The sequence below is a fragment of the Oryza brachyantha genome, chromosome 2, assembly GCF_000231095.2.
Source record: "Oryza brachyantha chromosome 2, ObraRS2, whole genome shotgun sequence".
Lineage (NCBI taxonomy): Eukaryota > Viridiplantae > Streptophyta > Magnoliopsida > Poales > Poaceae > Oryza > Oryza brachyantha.
The window spans coordinates 3,208,713-3,226,661 of NC_023164.2; the positions used below are offsets into that span (position 1 = coordinate 3,208,713).

At 41.2% G+C, this 17,949-nt stretch overlaps 2 protein-coding genes and 1 pseudogene across 2 annotated transcripts; 2 read left to right on the forward strand and 1 right to left on the reverse strand.

Annotated features, from left to right (window-relative positions):
* Window positions 1-1,549: 1,549 nt before the first annotated feature.
* On the forward strand, window positions 1,550-3,444 carry LOC107303499 (probable N-acetyltransferase HLS1). Its single transcript, XM_040521424.1, has 3 exons — window positions 1,550-1,876; window positions 2,000-2,151; window positions 2,277-3,444. The coding sequence occupies exons 1-3, from the start codon at window positions 1,616-1,618 to the stop codon at window positions 3,139-3,141; spliced, it is 1,278 nt and encodes a 425-aa protein (XP_040377358.1). The 5' UTR covers window positions 1,550-1,615; the 3' UTR covers window positions 3,142-3,444.
* A 3,788-nt stretch (window positions 3,445-7,232) lies between these two features.
* LOC102714259 (chorismate mutase 2, cytosolic-like) lies at window positions 7,233-9,939 on the reverse strand. Its single transcript, XM_040520935.1, has 5 exons — window positions 9,653-9,939; window positions 8,783-8,869; window positions 8,547-8,690; window positions 8,243-8,335; window positions 7,233-7,991 (listed from the first exon to the last, which is right to left on the reverse strand). The coding sequence occupies exons 1-5, from the start codon at window positions 9,836-9,838 to the stop codon at window positions 7,737-7,739; spliced, it is 765 nt and encodes a 254-aa protein (XP_040376869.1). The 5' UTR covers window positions 9,839-9,939; the 3' UTR covers window positions 7,233-7,736.
* Window positions 9,940-13,336: 3,397 nt separating this feature from the next.
* LOC102703009 lies at window positions 13,337-17,162 on the forward strand (annotated as a pseudogene).
* The last annotated feature ends 787 nt before the right edge of the window (window positions 17,163-17,949 follow it).

The window sequence follows — 17,949 nt, forward strand, 5'->3', positions numbered from 1 at the left end:
GCTTAATTATATGCTATCAAATATTAATTGTCTAATTAAAAACAAAACACATCAGAATATACAAAACTGTGTGTAGCAATAACCACATCACCACTGCATTTGGAAGGACGCAAGAACAGGGAATTTTGCAGGAAACAGCGTGTTTCCTCCTTCAGATTTCCTGTGGAGATTCTGTCCCAATTAGTTCCTATATATATGACAGGTCAACCGATTGAGACTTCTTCTTCCCTCTTCTCTAATTGAAATGGAATTTAGGAGAGAGAAAAAAGAATTAAGTTTGATTGTGTCAATTGTCAAATCAATTAATTTGGATATTTAATTTGCTCTATATGTGTATCCCTCACGAAAAAGAAACCATAGCACATTGGTTTTATGAGGAAACAGAAATTAAGATAATGAAAGTACAACTTCTTGTCCCTGCATCAATGAGAATGCATGCACACAATCATTATGTTGCCATGATCTAATTAATTAAAGATGTAAGATAAATCGGATCACATCTAAAATTCTCTAGTCAGCAAAAGTTTTCCTTTAATTAATTACCTCTGGATTGATTAATTATTTTTTTCTGTTCTTCCATGTATGTATATATCTCTCACTTGTGTATGAGAGACATATATGATGCCCTAAGATTATATCCTGAGTACATATCCACACAAATGCTTTGTCCAGAATATTTGTTGGATTGATGCCCTAGAATTGATAGGTTTTGGCCTATGTTCTATCTAATTCTTAGTCTATATACCACTTTTTCCTCCCTTAAAAAATGTTCCAATTTGATATAGAGGATCGAATTAAGCTAGGCAGGTGATCTTAGCTAGTCTACATAGAAAACCAAAAGTTACACATTTAGAATCTCACTTGTTTAATTAAGGAGTAGTGTTCCTATATCATGGTATATGTCATTGTAGATATATAGCTAGATTAGTTGCTATTCTGTCTTGAACTTGACAAAACATAATCCATAATTCCAGGATGCATGCATGCATGCATGCCTCTGCCATGCATCTGGCTAATCAAGCTGACATGGGTCACTAAACTAGTTGTAAACATGTAATTAGGCCCCATTAATATCCACCAGCTTGGCTAGGTTAACATTTTGCAAGCTAGGATAGATGCACTGAACAGAGATAGCATTAGCTAGGTCCTACACTATTAGATAAGCACAACACATATATTATTTTATGCCATGGCTTTGCATGCCATCATACTCAAGCACACTTATTAATCCTCCTAATGATCAAATCAAGCTCACACAAAGCTATTATACAAAAGGCCACTATTGTTTTCTTCTGCACCCTTTGCATATCACCCTAATTTAATTAACTGATTAATTAAATTAATCACACATCCTCCGACGGGCCCACATGTCATACACACGAGCGGCCATTCTCATCCCTAAACCTGCCTGCCAACCTATGTGTATAAATTCCCAGCTCCTTCCTTCCATCTGAGAAGAAGAAGCAGCAGCAGCAGCAGAATTAAGCACTTCTCAGCAAGAGCCAGGAGCCAAGCTAGAAGCTTAATTAGTCACTAATCCAGAGGCTAATCTAGTTGTATTATTGCTTAATTACTCTTGGAAAGGAGAGACAGAGATAGATAGATTGATAGATAGATGGGTGAGGAGAAGATGGCTGGAAAGATGGTGAAAGTGAGGGAGTTCATCATGGAGAAGGACTTGCCGGCGGTGGAGGAGCTCGAGCACCTGTGCCAGGCCGGCCTCTCCGGCGACGACCAAGCCGACAACGCCGGCGCCGGCGACGAAAACGTCAAGAAGACGAAGACGAAGAAGAAGAAGAGTGGCATGCCGGTCTACGTGGAGCAGATCGGCGACCCGTTTGCCCGGGTTCGCCATGCGCCGGACCACGTCATCCTGGTAATCTTGTGACACTGCATGTGTTAATCTTGTGCATGCATGAGCATGATGCCATGAATGAAACAGTGATGTTCTTGATGTGATTAGATTGCTTAATGTGGTATCATTGGCTGCTTAATCTAGGTGGCTGAGTATGGAGACGACGAGCAGGTCGTAGGTGTGATCAAGGCGTGTGTCAGGATGGTGAGCAGAGGCGGCGGCGGCAGCTTGAGGAAGACGAAGAAGTATGTCAAGGCGGCGTGTCTTCTTGGCCTCAGGGTGTCTCCGTCTCACAGGTGAGCGACGGCGCCGCCATGGCCGGCCATGCATGCATCGATCGATCGATCAAAGCAGGTTGCTGTGGCACGTGTGCCATGTCTAGTTGGCGGGGTGACTGACAGGTGTTCGATTGTGGTTGCAGGCGGCTCGGGATCGCGACGGAGCTGGTGCGGAGAGCGGAGGAGTGGTGCGCGGCGAGGGGCGCAGCGTACGCGACCATGGCGACGACGGCGTCGAACGCGGCGTCGCTCGCGCTGTTCGAGGGCCGGTTCGCGTACGCGCGGTTCCGGCGGCCGCTGTTCCTGGGGCACCCCGTGCACCGGCACCGCGCGCGCGTCCCGCGCGCGCACCGCGTGCTGCAGCTCCCGCCGCCGATCGCCGCGGCGACCTACGCCGCGCTGCTCCCGCCGACGGGCGCCGCCGCCGCCGCCGAGTTCGTCCCCGCCGACCTCCCGGCGCTCCTCGGGCACAAGCTCACGCGCGGGACGTTCCTCGCCGTCGAGCGCAGCCCCGGCGCCGACCCTCCGTCGTTCGCCGTGCTCAGCGTGTACGACGCCACGCGCTCCCTCAGCTTCCGCGTCGGCGGCGCGCCGCCGCTCCTCCGCGCGTCCCTGGCCGCGGCGCGCGCGCTCGACCGCCGCGCGCCGTGGCTGCGCGTCCCCTCCGTCCCCGACGTCTTCAGGCCCTTCGGCGCCTACCTCCTCTACGGCGTCCACATGTCCGGTCCCTCCGGCCCGGCCCTCCTCCGCACGCTCTGCCGCCACGCCCACAACGTCGCGCGCAAGAACCCGGCGTGCGCCGTCGTCGCCGCCGACATCGGCCCGAACGACCCGGCCGCGGCCGCCGTGCCGCAGTGGCAAAGCTTCTCATGCAACGAGGACGTCTGGTGCGTCAAGAAGCTCCCCTCCGTCGCCGACAACGGCAATGCTGGCAACGACGACGACGACGACGACTGGACGGCGGCGCCGCCGCCCGACGTCCTGTTCGTGGACCCTCGGGAATTCTGAATCTCCATCAGTTTTGGTATTCTGACGACGTTGTAAATACATCACCATACATGACAAGTGTAAGCTGCAAATGGATGCAAAAAAAAAAAAGATGCATTGCAAATTTGCAGCTTTTCATATAGTTAACAAACACCCCAACAGTGTAGTAAGCTTTAATTATCACTTAATTGCCTCCTAAGTCTGAACCCTGAAGATTCCATCATGGTGATGCACAAATGGACCATAGTAACTCTGCAACAAGAGAAAAATAACACATGTGCAAATCACAGATTCAGACAGGCTGTACTTGGGGCCTGTCTTGCTGTCATGGATCAGATAATCTGAAAATTCACAGGGAGCACTTACATCTGAAGATTAACATGGATCACAGTCAATGGTAAAAAAAAGAATTCTCTGAGCTGAAGGGGGGGAAAAACTGTCATTGACTGAATGAGTAAAGTTTCAGAAAACAACAAAGGTACGTGTATATTGTAGCAAAATCTTTATTTTGCAGAAGATCCCAGAATTTTCTAAAAAAATCTTCCACACAGAAATTTGATGGGGCCAGGTAAATTATGTCCAAAGAAGAAAATATCCATTCTGGGATCACATCGTACCAACCCCAGATGGCATGTAAAGGAACTTAAATACTAATCAGTAGGCCCTGGATAGGCCCTCTTGAACAATCATAACTTGGATTTTCTTCGGACAATAGAACCAGATACAAACAAAAGGAGAACAAATAATTCTATGTATGACTCTGTATCCTTGTGTTGTTTGTCCAAAACCTGGATAAGCAGCAAAGCCATCACCACTCACAGATTGATTCCTCTGGCGTCATCCTCAAAGAGTTCTGCAAAGGAAAACAAGAAATAGTTTGGAGGAAAGGAACTAACCTGTATGAAAAGAGCAAAATAAATACAAACGCAAGATAATTGTGAAAAACACCATATGATAGAGTGCAATGGTCTAAGGTGATCTGCATGACATTTTTTTCACTTGGGAGTATTAGTAGCAACAAAAGGACAAGAAATTTCAAAGTCAACATTGAGGTACATATAAATCATTTCCGGGTGATATCAAAACAGAATAAAAGATATTCTGTTTGTATCAAGAAAAAGCACAATTCTTTATGTCAGATGTCATGTAAAATTTATTCAAACTATTCAAAGAACATTCTTTGATATTTCTTGGTCTAAAGAACTAACATAAATAGGAGGCTACAAATTAAAGAGACAAAAGCATATTGGTTATTGGCTATCATATGCAGACTGAGAATAAACTTATGAGTAGGTCCTGACATCATACCTAAGCCTAATAAAGATCGCAGTGTGGACACGGAATACGCATAATCAGTCCAATCTGCTTGTGTGAAACTATGCGCCTAATTCTAGATTTCTAACAAGCTACATTTTGGCCAGGGATAAAAGAAATATCCATCCAATCAGCTAGTGATCCACTTGAGCAAAGAACAAAAGATCTTATTACAAAAGTTGACAGAAAAGGAAGATGTAAAAGCAATATCCTTTAAGTGGCCTTGCAGGTGCATGAGGAATGTATTGAAATTAAGAAAACAAATGGCTAGCAAAAATAGTAGATTTGCTTGAAGGAATCAGGAAAATGAGAAGGTGCCAACGTGGCACCAAGTCATCAAAGAAATATTAGACAGTGGATGGTAATTTTTAGTCCCAAGACATTGTTAATTATGCCCAAACAGATATATAGATTATTTTCTGAGACAATAATTTGCTAGAGAAGACTATTCACAAGTAATGCAAAAAATATACCACTGGTACTAAACACACCACCAAAACAACTCCCCTCCCCTCACATCCCGCTTCATCTGTCATGGCACAATGTGGAGCAATGAAAATAGTTCAATATCAGTCAACATTAAGAAAAAGATAAATAAACTATTTCAGAAACCACCTACATAGTCAGAAGCGATGCCTGTCAACTATGTTTGGAATGCCTCATACCTAGTCTAGTCAGCATTCAACATGTTTAAACCAAGTGGAACAGTAAACAAGCAGCACATGGATGCTGGTCTTCGTATCACAGGGTATTTCATGACAATATAAGTCCCAATCAGGAGGCAGGGCCATAGTCCACATGAGCTAACCTCTAATCAACTTTGTAGTTTCCATTTGCATTTCAGCATTCGTATTCACCAGAAATTGTACCCAACTTATGTATATGAAGAAGCATAGAACTATAGAAGCACAGGTTAAGGCAAACACACAGGCAGTATATCTTCACTGTAGTATTGTTCAAGTGAAAACAAAAGGTGGCACAAACAGCAATGAAAAATCAGATTCTAGAACTTACAAAACATGATAAGGTTTAAGTGCTTCTTTTCCAATTCATATAAATAGCATGTTTTAATATTACTGAAGTGATAACATGACACTCTAACCAACTGCCAAGGGCATGACTTCTGGTTCAAAACAATGTTAGGAGAAAAACAGCAAAAGCCAAGACTGCTCTCCCAATGAATACCGAGTGGCAATAGTCATAAGATCCTATCATTGTCTCTCCTGGCCACCCCTCAGAGCAAGCACAAGGTGGCGCATTCCACCAACTTCAACGCAGTAATGTTTATCAGTCATAAGTAAGCTGCTCTCCAGCATAAATGAGCCTGTAAATGAAACAGCTCTACATAAGAAAGGAGCTAGCAAGGGCTACACATGTTTCAAGCATAAACTAAAGTTGGAACAGGATAGTATTTGCTTCAACTGTTATCTCAGATAATGGTGACGATTATGATGTTATCATAATAATAAAAATATTAATAACATAAATATGGATGCCAATCATCTTACTAGAATGATTAGATTGTGCTAGGAGGTCCAAGTATAAAACAAGAAAAGTACCGAGTTACTGAAAGCAAAATGTTATAATGATGATTTGTTTGCACAATGCCGTTTATCTTCAGTAGAAATTCCACTTAACATATGCACTGCTATCATCTTCCACCAAAGTGGGTAAGCTAATTATATGTTTTCCACTTAACATATGAATAGCTTAGTCTTGTATCAGGCGCTGCTAGTAATTCGAGAAAAAATATAGTTTAGAGGTCAGTGGTTCAGCTTAAACAAATCTAGGAATCTAGATCCACGCACACAGTTGACTGAATTAAATAGCAACATCAAGGAGATTTTATAAGCATTAAGTCACCATTAGGTATTGCAACAGCTTTTCAAAATCACTTATTTATGTCAGTGTATCTGTCTACTTTTAGATGTAATAGCTAGTGACAGAATTCTTTTCTTCAGCTTTTCGATGTAATAGCTAGCGATAGAATTCTTTTCTTTAGCTGTAAGAGCAAATCTGTTTACTCGAACCAGTAAAAGATTACCATAGTGAAGCATATCACATATGGTAACTGCAAGCTGTCCCTAACAGCTAATTTTATATGAATGGATACATATAACCGGAGGAGCTACAAACAGAGCACACAATGATCAGTTCAGGGAATGGAAGGGCACCTCTGCTGAATCGGAGGAATGCTCTACATTTCCTCAATGCGCTCTTTGATTACAGTCCCACCCTCTAAGTGTCCATTCTTTCTGAATGTTGTGATCAGAATATCAGATGATGTTTACTCATGTTATAGCTCCTTTCCAGGAAAAAAAAACCATTATTTGCAGATTTATAGGAAGGCCTTCATTGTTGATTGTCCTGTTTCATCAATAAATCATCATGCCATAACATAACAAATCAAATGATTAGTCCTCTCAATGTGACAGCACAGATGAACAAACGAACAGTACATCCTAATTTTTTTTGGGATAGGAAAAAAAGAAAATCAAATATCGCCGCAGCAGTTAGACCGACCGGACAAGAAGGCCATCGTCATCGTCACCGCGTTGGACCAAAGTCAAATCTTTGAGCAAACGAGGAGCAGGTAGGAAGAGGGAAGCGGACCTGGATCTTCGCCCTGGCACTGCCGACGGAGTCGCCGCTTTCCACCTCCGGCGGCGGCGCCTTCCCAAGCAGCGTGGTCCATCCATGGCTATTACTGGTGGGAGAAGAAAGAGAGAAAGAAGGGGGCAGAAATGGAGGCCCGGGCCCAATAGAAAAACGGCCTAATATTAGAAATTTTTTTTTTTTTTGAACATTTCAATTTGCTGTCCACATCATGTAGGAGGATGGACGTGCATTTCAAACAAGAACAAGTTCAATTGTTTTGTACACAACTCAGATGGACAATCTGAATTATTTATTCAAGAAAAACTTAGCTGATGTTAAGAGTGAAACAAGCTTGAACAGAAATGCTACTAAGTAGCAGCACAAAAAATAGGGAGAACAGAAACAGGAGTACAACAGGTTTGCTGGGATTTCAGCAGGTCCCCTCAGGATCATCCAATATGTATCGGGCTGCAGTGATCATCCCATCTTCTGTCTCTCGCCACCGAAAATGGACATGAAGCAAGATCCAAGATACAATACCACGGTGTATTCCCCTACTTGTAACCAAGAGACCAGAAACTCTACAAGAAGTCGCCTTTGTGAGCTCTTCTAGACGGCTTTCCTCATGCCACATTCAATCAAAACTCTTTCATGTGTTATGTCATTGTGTGAATCTTTTTTTGCAGCTGAAACTATTTGTCGAATCAGTCAAGACGGCGCAGAAGATACTCGACTTCAACATCCTTCGTCAGAGGCATTACCCAATGATCATATAGCTTAGATAGCACTTCAGGATCAATTTTGCACTCACTGTCACCTGCATTGCCTTCTTGCTTGCCAGCACTGTCCTCCTCCAAAGTGATATTCTGACCAAATATCCTGGCCTTCTTCTCCACTCTCTTCTTGACCTTCTCTTCAACCGCCTTGAATGTTAGTAAATTCATCAGAGCCTTGGTATCCTGTTGAGCAGAAAGACACAATAAATTAAAGATTTAAAGGCCCAATGCTGACAGGCAGTTCCTACCGAGAAGTGGTAATGCACACTGGAGCTTAACATCTAATGCACATTAAAAGAAGAAGAATCTAGATGAGAATTAAACTAACTAGAATGGGACCAAGGAGTATTCACAGTTTTGATGAATCAACCGTTACTGCAGGAAGTTTTAAGAAAATTTGGTGAAGCAGGGTATGAGATGTTCATTAAATCAACCTTTGCCCGGATTAGCGGACTATAATCTTGAGGAGCATCTTTGAACTTCACTTCAGCAACATATTTACCAATATGAATTCTTCTTGACATAGCCTACAAAGAAACGATCAACACATTTCATACATATACACTGATCAGAGAACAGTTTACCAGACATTTGCAATCATTTGTGCAAAATTTGAATTAGCATATTGAAAGATTGAATTAACATATCCAACTAGCTACTAGATAGATATTATTTTTTAAAAAGAATAAAACAACTAGATGGAACATCTAAAATAAATAATAAACAAGAAACATGTACCTTCAGACATGCAAAATCTAATGCAGCTGTTTCTGCATAGTTACCATCATCGCCATCCACAGTGAATAGTGGAATCAACTCATTGAAATACATCTTCCATATTGCATCATTCACACTGACTGATGATGCGAAAGGGTGCAAAACCTAACAACAAAGCAATAAAAAGATCATAACCTCACAATCATTAGTAATAGATTAATAGGGACATTATTGTAAGACTAAAGCTGAGAGACCACCTTTGGGTAACTTTTGGTTGGAAACATAGGTGGAGGAAGATCTCGTGGAAAGAAAGGAACATCTTCTGGCTTTTGGTAATGTCCAGCCTATCAGATTTTACAGATGTAATTAGATTCTGCAGAAGGATGATCAGGAACCGTAACATACTAATATCACACAGTAAAGCAGCTATACCAATACTTGATTTTACATTGATTGATTCAAGGTTAAATGTTTCAACAGTATTTGTTGAAGTATAAAACCGAAACATGGAATAAATCATTTATGTTTTCTGTTTGTTAATTGGTATGGCTGTGGTACAAACAACTTTCAGTCAAATAAATCCGTCATCATTACTTTTCAGTTCAGACCACACCCACTCAACTTGTCGAATGATCAGTGGAGAGTGAGAAAGCAATTGTAAAACACTTGATTTGCATACACATGTAACAAAACCACCCTCCTGTTAATATAAACTTGATCAACTTTTTTGTGTCCTTTGGAGGAACTGAATTCATCAAGCCAAAATAAGCCTCAGTGCTACATGACAAATAGAACGCATGTATCAGCACGGATGCAGTCTATCAATTCATCAGGGCCAAGAAAATCTGTGCTAAATCAAATCCAAGCTTGTCCAGGAAAATTTGACTGAATTTCGCAGTGGATTCCTCAACCATGGGTTTAATTACTAAGGTAACTGACAGAAAGGCAGCTAAACTAGATTAGGAGCCCATGATGAACTTGCGTAGGTCAAATTAACTGACACTATGGCATGGTCACAAAGAATCGATTTTGATCGAAAAAGAAAACAAATTAAGGACCTAGTTGGAGAGGCGCTGAATCATGAACGAGAAATCAAGAAGAAGGGGCTCGCAAGGGAGGGGGCTTACCTTGGCGTGCAGAACCTCGGCTTCCCGGACGAAGAACTCGGCGAGGGACCGGCCGCCGGCGGCGGGGTCCTCGTAGGCCGGCGCGTTGCGCGGGAGCCTGGCGCGCTCGATGAGCGCGAAGACGATGGAGTCCTCCTCCCGGACCAGCGCGTCGCGCACCGCCGGCAGGCTCAGCTCCTCGCCCATCGCTCCTCTCGCTCTCGATCCGGCGGCTTTGACTGTGAATCTGTGATAATGGCTTCGCTGCAAGGGGATGGAGTTGCTCGCTCCTCCACTACGGCCTACTGCACTGCTAGTGCGCTGCCCTGTGGCAGCGAAAAAAAAAGAACGGTATTTACAAATAAAAATAATTTATAAATAAGTTTTTTTTACATTTATTTCTTATCGATCTAAATGCAAATGATGAAAAATAAAATCAACATTATATCTAAAATTAAATATTTAAATTTTAGTTTATAAATATATACATTAACAAAATGATAAAGCTATTGAACCGCTGTCTCTCCCTCCACGCACCCACCCACTAAAAGTACATGTAGGAAGAAACGACATGAACAAGACCTCGTGAGTGCCGTGAACTTTTCTTTTTTTTCATATAGTATATTGGGTTTTTATTTACATACAACATATGTTTATATATTTTATGCTATAAGTGTAAGTCATTTTTGGTTTATCTTAACTCAAATCTCTTCGAGTTTGACCAGATTATATAAAATATTCTCTTTGATTTTTTACATGGACGTCGTTAATTTTTAATTTATGTTTGACATTTCATCTTATTCTATTTTTTTCCAAATATATAAAATTATAAATAATATTTAAAGTTACTTTAGTAATAAATTAAATCATAACAAAATAATTAATAATTATATTAATTTTTTAATAAGACCGAGGGTCGAACGTAGATTTAAAAGTCAACGAAGCCTGCTCATTTCTCATTTATTAAAAAGCATTATAATCTTTTTTTATCGAACTTAAAACATAGAAGAACTTATATCTTAGAACGGTGGCAATACGTCGTATATAAAACGGAGTATAGCATAGTCGACTTTGTTTTAAAAGGGAGTATGGTGTTAAATCCAGCACTTGATTGTTTCAGCCTCGATCTCCTCCTTCCGTTTCTATACATGACAGAGGAAAACAGGTATAGCAGTGTACTACAATAGTACTTGCGACTCTTGTGTTTGCATAATTTCAATAGAGTAAAATAAATGGACAGTTCTTTAATCTGAGAGCGAGTGTCATTTAAGTTCATAAACTTAAAAACTATATATCTAGATCTATAATCTTGGTTTAATAATTTGTAGTGAGTCTAAACCTCATTTGACCTAGGCTGACTCCTAAAGTGACAATCCACGTAGGCAAAACATTTGCAATTTACTCCCTCCACAATAAAGAATGCTAATTGTAATTTAATCTTTGATGGTACAATACCTATCTAGAAACCCCAAAAATCCCCCCAACCGTCGAGGATTAAATTGTAATTATTCCAGCATTTTTTATCATGGAGTGGGTAAATTATAAATGTTTTGCGTACATGGATTGCCACGTCGGGAGTCAACCTAGGTCAAATGAGATTTAGACCCGCTATAAATTATTAAACCAAGATTATAAATCTAGATATGCAGTTTTCAAGTTCATAGATCTAAGTGACACTCGCCATCAAGTTTAGAGACCGTCCGTGTATTTTACTCATTTCAATACATTAACTATACATGATTAGTACTGTACTACTGATTTATAGCACCATGTGCAGATCTTGACGCTGCACATAGCCCTTGTTTCAACGTCCAGTCCTTTCCTACCTGACAGATTATGACATTTTTTTCTTCCATCTTTGATCAATAAAATTCATGTACTCGATCCGTATGTGGAAACATAAGAGATGTATTTTATTTACTTAAGACAAAATCTTATTTATGTTTTGGTACGAGAGTATAGTTATAAGAAAATGCTCTTGAGTATAAATCTAACAAAGTCAATTTTAGGTTGTGGAAATTATATTCTACTACAATATGTAGCAAGGAAGAATTAGGTTGTGAAAATTAGATTTTTTTTATACGCATCTTGTATTTACGATTAATTATTATTCTAGTGACAGTGCGGTAGGTGACGTATCTGTTGCCAGTGGGCTGTGTGATAACTTCGTTAATCCTAATATATGACCAGTCCGGTCTTTAAGATAAGATTTGGATTTATGAGCACCTGCATTTTTACTTTGTTTCACAAAATTTGTTAGAACACAAAATTGACACCCATGGATATATAGCAAACCGAATGATGTAGCTGACTATATAGGGTGCGCCTACACTCGTTAGTTATACCTAGCGGCCTTCCAAAACTAGCGCTCCTGTTCACAACTTTCCTCGGCGTCCAGAAAAAACTGCATCAAGAAATCATCTGACAACGAAAAATATTTTTATTTTTAAGTAAAGTTACTTCTATAATTTGTCCAAATACTTTTAATACAACAGACATTGTTTTATTTCTATGTTAAGTTACTTCTCTAATCTGTCTAAATTACTTGTAATATGGTAATATAGCATAGTTACTTTTTTTTCTCTCAGATAAAATTAGTTCTATACTTGGTTTAAATTAACTACTTTTAATACATCAAAGAGTTGCTTTTTTTACTTATGTGTCGAGTTACTTCTATAATTTGCTAAAGTACTTCTAATACAATAAAGAACTATTTTTATTTTAGTGTTAAGTTTCTTTCATATTTTGTTTAAATTATTTTAGTAATTTGAAATAACCACCCAATGTTTAAGTATTTTTAATATTGGACTCCTTAGTTTTATATTTCGAGTGGAAATGTGACGGTTTAAGTAGATCTTAAAAATAACATTCAATTTATAACATATATGTGTACATAAAGAAAAACTGGCTAGTACGTAGCTATATTAATTGATGACTTACCGTTTATAAGCGTAGGGTTGAAAATGCTATTGACATTTATGGAGATGACATGCACATAATTAGAGCAGGTAACATAGCAGACTATAAGCCACTTATAAACATATTTTAATATGATAAGAGATGAGAGAGAATAGTAGCGAGCTACAGATTTACATCCAGCTGCAACACAGACTTCAAGACACATGTGTATATAACAGATGATATCGAATATTAATCATGTAGTATATAACTATGGTATAAATTAGCTATTATGTTGGATATAGGCAATTTGTAGTCGGCAGTTAGCTATACTATTAAATTTGCTCTTAGTTAATACAATTAATACCAAGTGATCGACACGCACATCACCCAATCTTTTCGCTTCTGTTTATGTTTATAAGTTAAAATTTAAATTTCTAATGTTAAATTTAAAATTAATTTTGGGGTTTTTCGTCATAGGTTATTTTGCAGTCTTATCTGTTAGATCGCTAAAACCCCCAACACACATATATATATATAGGATAATTAGATCCTACTACTAGTTGTAGCTACTCTCTTTACGTCCATGATGAGAAATACTTTTATAAGTGTTTCTGCTCCCACCCAACAGAAAGTATAGACACTGTAAAGTTGCATATGAATGATAGAACTAGAGTATGCATTTTCTGTTGAAATCCTGTACGATTGTATCATTTCAATTCGCCAAGTTGACCACTCTGGCTCTCGTCCATCTCCATACTTATAAATACCACGTTGCTCGGCCCAGGCCCAGCCTGTTCCAAGAATCGGCGGACGTGCTACGCTCGCGATCGATGGCCGTCGTCGTCTGCGTCACCGGCGCCGGCGGCTTCATCGGGTCCTGGATCGTCAAGCTCCTCCTCGCCCGCGGCTACGCCGTCCGCGGCACCTCCCGCCGCGCCGGTACGTACGTACGGTTTGGTTGTTTTGCGCGGCTGGATTGATTCTTCGCCTCGCCGCCGTCCGTCGCCGGGATTCTTCGCCGGCGGCGGCGGGGATACATCGAGGTACGTGACGAGCTCGAGGTTGTTCGGTTGCGTGCGCAGATGACCCGAAGAAGAACGCGCACCTGCGGGAGCTCGACGGCGCGGCGGAGCGGCTGACGATGGTGCGGGTGGACCTGCTCGACCGGGCCAGCCTCCGCGCCGCCTTCGACGGCTGCGACGGCGTCATCCACACCGCCTCGCCGATGCACGACATCCCCGTAACCATCAATGGATCTCATCTTCCCTGACCCTGAGAGAGAGAGAAGAAGAAGAAGAACGGTGACACGATGCAACTAATGCTTTTTGGCAGGAGGAGATCATCGAGCCGGTGATCACCGGGACGCTCAACGTCGTCGAGGTCGCCGCCGACGCCGGCGTGCGGCGCGTGGTGTACTGCTCCACCATCGGCACCATGTACATGGACCCCAACCGCGACCCCGACGCCCTACTCGACGAGTCGTGCTGGAGCGACCTCGACTACTGCAAGAACACCAAGGTTGGAATCTTATCCTCATTTATTCACAAATATTGTTCTTTTTTTATCTCCAATATAGACGGTCATAAGGTGCAAGGGTCGATGGCCCAGCCACGGCAAAGCCATTTGGACTGGCTCAAACACGTCACGACACAACTAGTATTGGACTCATACCGGGCTGGTTCAACAGTTAGGCTATGTTTGGACCGCTTGACACGACACGGTCTAATGATGAAGAAAAAGAGTTAAGACACTCAAAATAGACTTAATCTAGAAGTATAATGTACGATCAAAGAGAAAGAGGAAAATCAAATAGTCTTATTCTATATAAGACATGACCCAAAGGGATAAAGTAGAAAATAAACTTATTTTATAAAAAATCATGATAGACTATCATGCCTTCGGACTAGCATGGCAAGTCCAAGTCTTACTGGACCAGACTTGAGCCATTGATGCAGCCCGTGGGTAGGTTCGATGTGTAGATCGGCCCATGCTGACCCAACTGATCTCAGCCATGGCTTGGTCGTGCCCAGGCTGTACCAGGCCGGGCGACCCATTTGTCCTTATATAATCCCCATCAATTACGAAAATTAGATTTGTTTTAATGGAACGGTTAAATGGCATTCCGGCGGATAATCTAGAGATATTTCCTATAGATTTTAAACCACCCAATTTGCCCAACTTCTTTTTTGGCTCTGATGAGAAGAGGATTTACCTCAAATTCTCACCTGCAAAATAAATTGCACATTCGAGTGGCAGCATTGGTACTGCTACGCGAAGACGATCGCGGAGAAGAGGGCGTGGGAGGCGGCGACGGCGAGGGGGCTGGACCTGGCGGCGGTGATCCCGGTGATGGTGCTCGGCGAGCTGCTGCAGCCGGAGATGAACACCAGCACCACGCACATACTCAAGTACCTCACCGGCGAGGCCACCACGTACGTCAACGCGTCGCACGCCTACGTCCACGTCGGGGACGTCGCCGACGCGCACGTCCGGGTGCTGGAGGCGCCGGACGCGGGCGGCCGCCGGTACGTCTGCGCCGAGCGGACGCTGCACCGCGGCGAGCTCTGCCGGATCCTCGCCGACCTCTTCCCGGAGTATCCAGTTCCGACGAGGTACTCCATCCGTCTCAAAAAATAAATGATTGTTACGCCTTTTTTGAAAAAGATTAGGATTATAATGAGACGTGATTGCGATTGGTTAAGACGATAAAGTCGGTAAACAGATTTATGTAGAGATGTTTGTGTAGCATATTAGCATTGCAGTGTTCCCCTTGTTGACCAGAGCAAACTCTGAATCGATCTGTTTCACACCAAAATCAGGATTTAGATGCTGTCATCATATAGCAAATGATCAATTTTTTAGCTGCATATTCACGGCAAGAATGTCAGCTTGCCAAGTAGCCAAATGAGCTCCTGCTGTTCTACCACACTGGCTGACTGACAGTGATGGAGTACCAAAGGCAGTAGAGATTACAGTGTTTGAAAATTGTATTCTTCTCATGGCTGGCAATTTCTTTGTTAGAAAAGACACTAGTCAACTAATCTCCGTAACGGTGCAGGATGTGGTTGACAAGGCTATCGATCTCTACCGAGAGAGGCAGAGAGCTTGGACGTGAGAGTAGTAGTCGGTCTATTTTTTTTTAGAATTCTAGAGTGAACGCTACGGTCGGCATGGTAGTGTGGTTGTAACAGGACTTTTTTTCTTTCTCTTTAATTTGAAATTGACAGAACTCCTGCCGCCTTTATCGAAAAAGGATTGAACGATTAAGGTCTGCAAGTATTTTTTTTTCCTCCAAAAGTCGACTCTGCAATGTATGGTAGTACTGTTCTGAAGTTCTGAACATCCAAACTGAAGCACTGCTGCACCAGTGAGTTGCTATGAGGTACCTGAATGCCAGGTTATTCATTAGTTTGAAAATAAAGTGGTATCTGAATTCTCGAAGGCAAAACAATTGCTCTTCTTTGCTTGAAACACAAAATAGATTGTCGTTGGAACTTCATCAAGGCAATAACAGCGACTGTTTTCCAAGATTTAACAACCAATATGGTGTAATAACCAGTAAGTGCTGTAGTTTCTGTTGAAGTAAAAGCCAGATTATACATCAGTCATCCGAAAAACAAATATGGCCTGTAAAATCTTCAAGTCCTCGTACACTAAACAACGGTTTTGATACTGATTGATATCTGTTAATGACATGTTGCTTGTGCAGGTGCAGGGATGAGGTAAATCCACCAAAGAAGGGCTACAAGTTCACAAACCAGCCTCTGAAGGACCTAGGCGTGAAGTTCAGACCTGTTCATCAATACCTGTATGAAGCAGTTAAGTCGCTGGAAGAAAAGGGATTCATCAAGAAGACCTCCAATACCAAGGTAAAACTCCAACCCTATATCAGTAAAGTATGGAACTGCAAAAGTAAAAGGTGAATTTTGTGAAATCAACCATGTGAAAGCTTATATATATTCATATTTAAGATGATTAACAGAGTGAGGAAGGAGCATTATGAAAATCATCTGGAATGCAAACGACTCTCCATGAAACCCACGTTTTTCTTTTCTGATGTACGATTCGGACAAAATGGCCACATTTGTGTGAAATCCTATTCAGCGACACATTTTATGAGCTTTTTTTTAAAAAAAACTTCCAATATATGACTTTTAGATAATGTTTTAAATCTATCTTCAACTATGTAATAGTTAATTCATTCATTTATAATTTCAAATAATTATCATAAAACATTCAGCTCTTCAACGTTCCATTTGACTGAACACGAAAGGACGCCCTTGGTCAGTCCTAATGCCATTTTGTTGTTGCAGGCACTCCACGTGCAAAGTTCTCCCAATTGCCAGCGACCATGTTGATTTCGAAGCTTCGGTAGCTGTTGACGCTAAAAACGTAACACATCAGAAATATATTACAGGAACTTTTGATCACGTGAAATAAAACGTACCCTCACTGTTTCATATAATATGACATTTTGGTCGTACTTAGATTCATCCATATAAATCAATTAGTATGTATATGTATACATATTGACTGATCCAATGTATGTGTCTGGATTTATGAGTATTCATGTGAATATAAAGATGATTATAAAATCTTATAATATAGAATGAAGTCGTTAATACTAATAATCGTGCCTTTACTATAGTTGAATTTCCCTGATACACCCAACATGTACACCTAGCAGTATCCAGCAAAGGTGAATTTTTCTTGTACTAGTATTACCGAGTGCCACAGCATATGACCAAATCATGAACAGACGGCCGATGGCGAAGTGAAGGCAGTGATCGGTCGATGTAACGATGATCGGTGAAAAAGTAAAACAAAATAATGAAGATAGCTAGAAGTAACGCTACAAAAAATAAGCATGCGGTGATATATAAATCAAATCAACCCATTTTATTAAGCCCTTTATCGGTCCACGATGACCATGCTGAAAACTCGCTGACTAAGAAAAAAATGTTGCAACAGTTATCCCTAAAAATAAGCGATATAATTGTAATAAAGGCCGAAATGCATAATACTATCATATTTTTTTAAATAGAGAGAGGTATGTGTGGGGTGAGCTTTTAGATTCTAAGAAATAATTGTAGCATCTCCTGAGAATCTAGAAAACTCTGAAATCCATCTTCTTCGTCTTCTGGCTTCTTAGTTCATTTTTTTGGACCGTTTGAGATAGCTTCTGACAAAAATAGTTTTTGAAAAAAACTACCACTGAGAAAAGCTTTCTCAAATAGGCCAACTTTAAAGAAAGAAGAAACAAATACTTTAATTTTTAAAATAATGATGCATCCACCGTCGTACTGTTATGTTGAATATGCTCCCGGGATTTGTACCAAACAGACGACAGCGCTCATAATTCGTAACCACACTTCGCTGTGTACACCTCGCTTGATCCAAAATATAACTGACTTCTA

Excerpts from the sequence above, each read along its gene's own strand:
- LOC107303499 (XM_040521424.1), top strand. The coding sequence starts at position 1,616 with ATGGGTGAGGAGAAGATGGCTGGAAAGATGGTGAAAGTGAGGGAGTTC. Across the intron at positions 1,877-1,999 it reads CGCCGGACCACGTCATCCTG|GTGGCTGAGTATGGAGACGA; the intron begins GTAATCTTGTGA and ends TGCTTAATCTAG. Across the intron at positions 2,152-2,276 it reads AGGGTGTCTCCGTCTCACAG|GCGGCTCGGGATCGCGACGG; the intron begins GTGAGCGACGGC and ends TTGTGGTTGCAG.
- LOC102714259 (XM_040520935.1), bottom strand. The coding sequence starts at position 9,838 with ATGGGCGAGGAGCTGAGCCTGCCGGCGGTGCGCGACGCGCTGGTCCGG. Across the intron at positions 8,691-8,782 it reads CAACCAAAAGTTACCCAAAG|GTTTTGCACCCTTTCGCATC; the intron begins GTGGTCTCTCAG and ends CTTTGTTGTTAG. Across the intron at positions 8,336-8,546 it reads TAGATTTTGCATGTCTGAAG|GCTATGTCAAGAAGAATTCA; the intron begins GTACATGTTTCT and ends GTTTCTTTGTAG.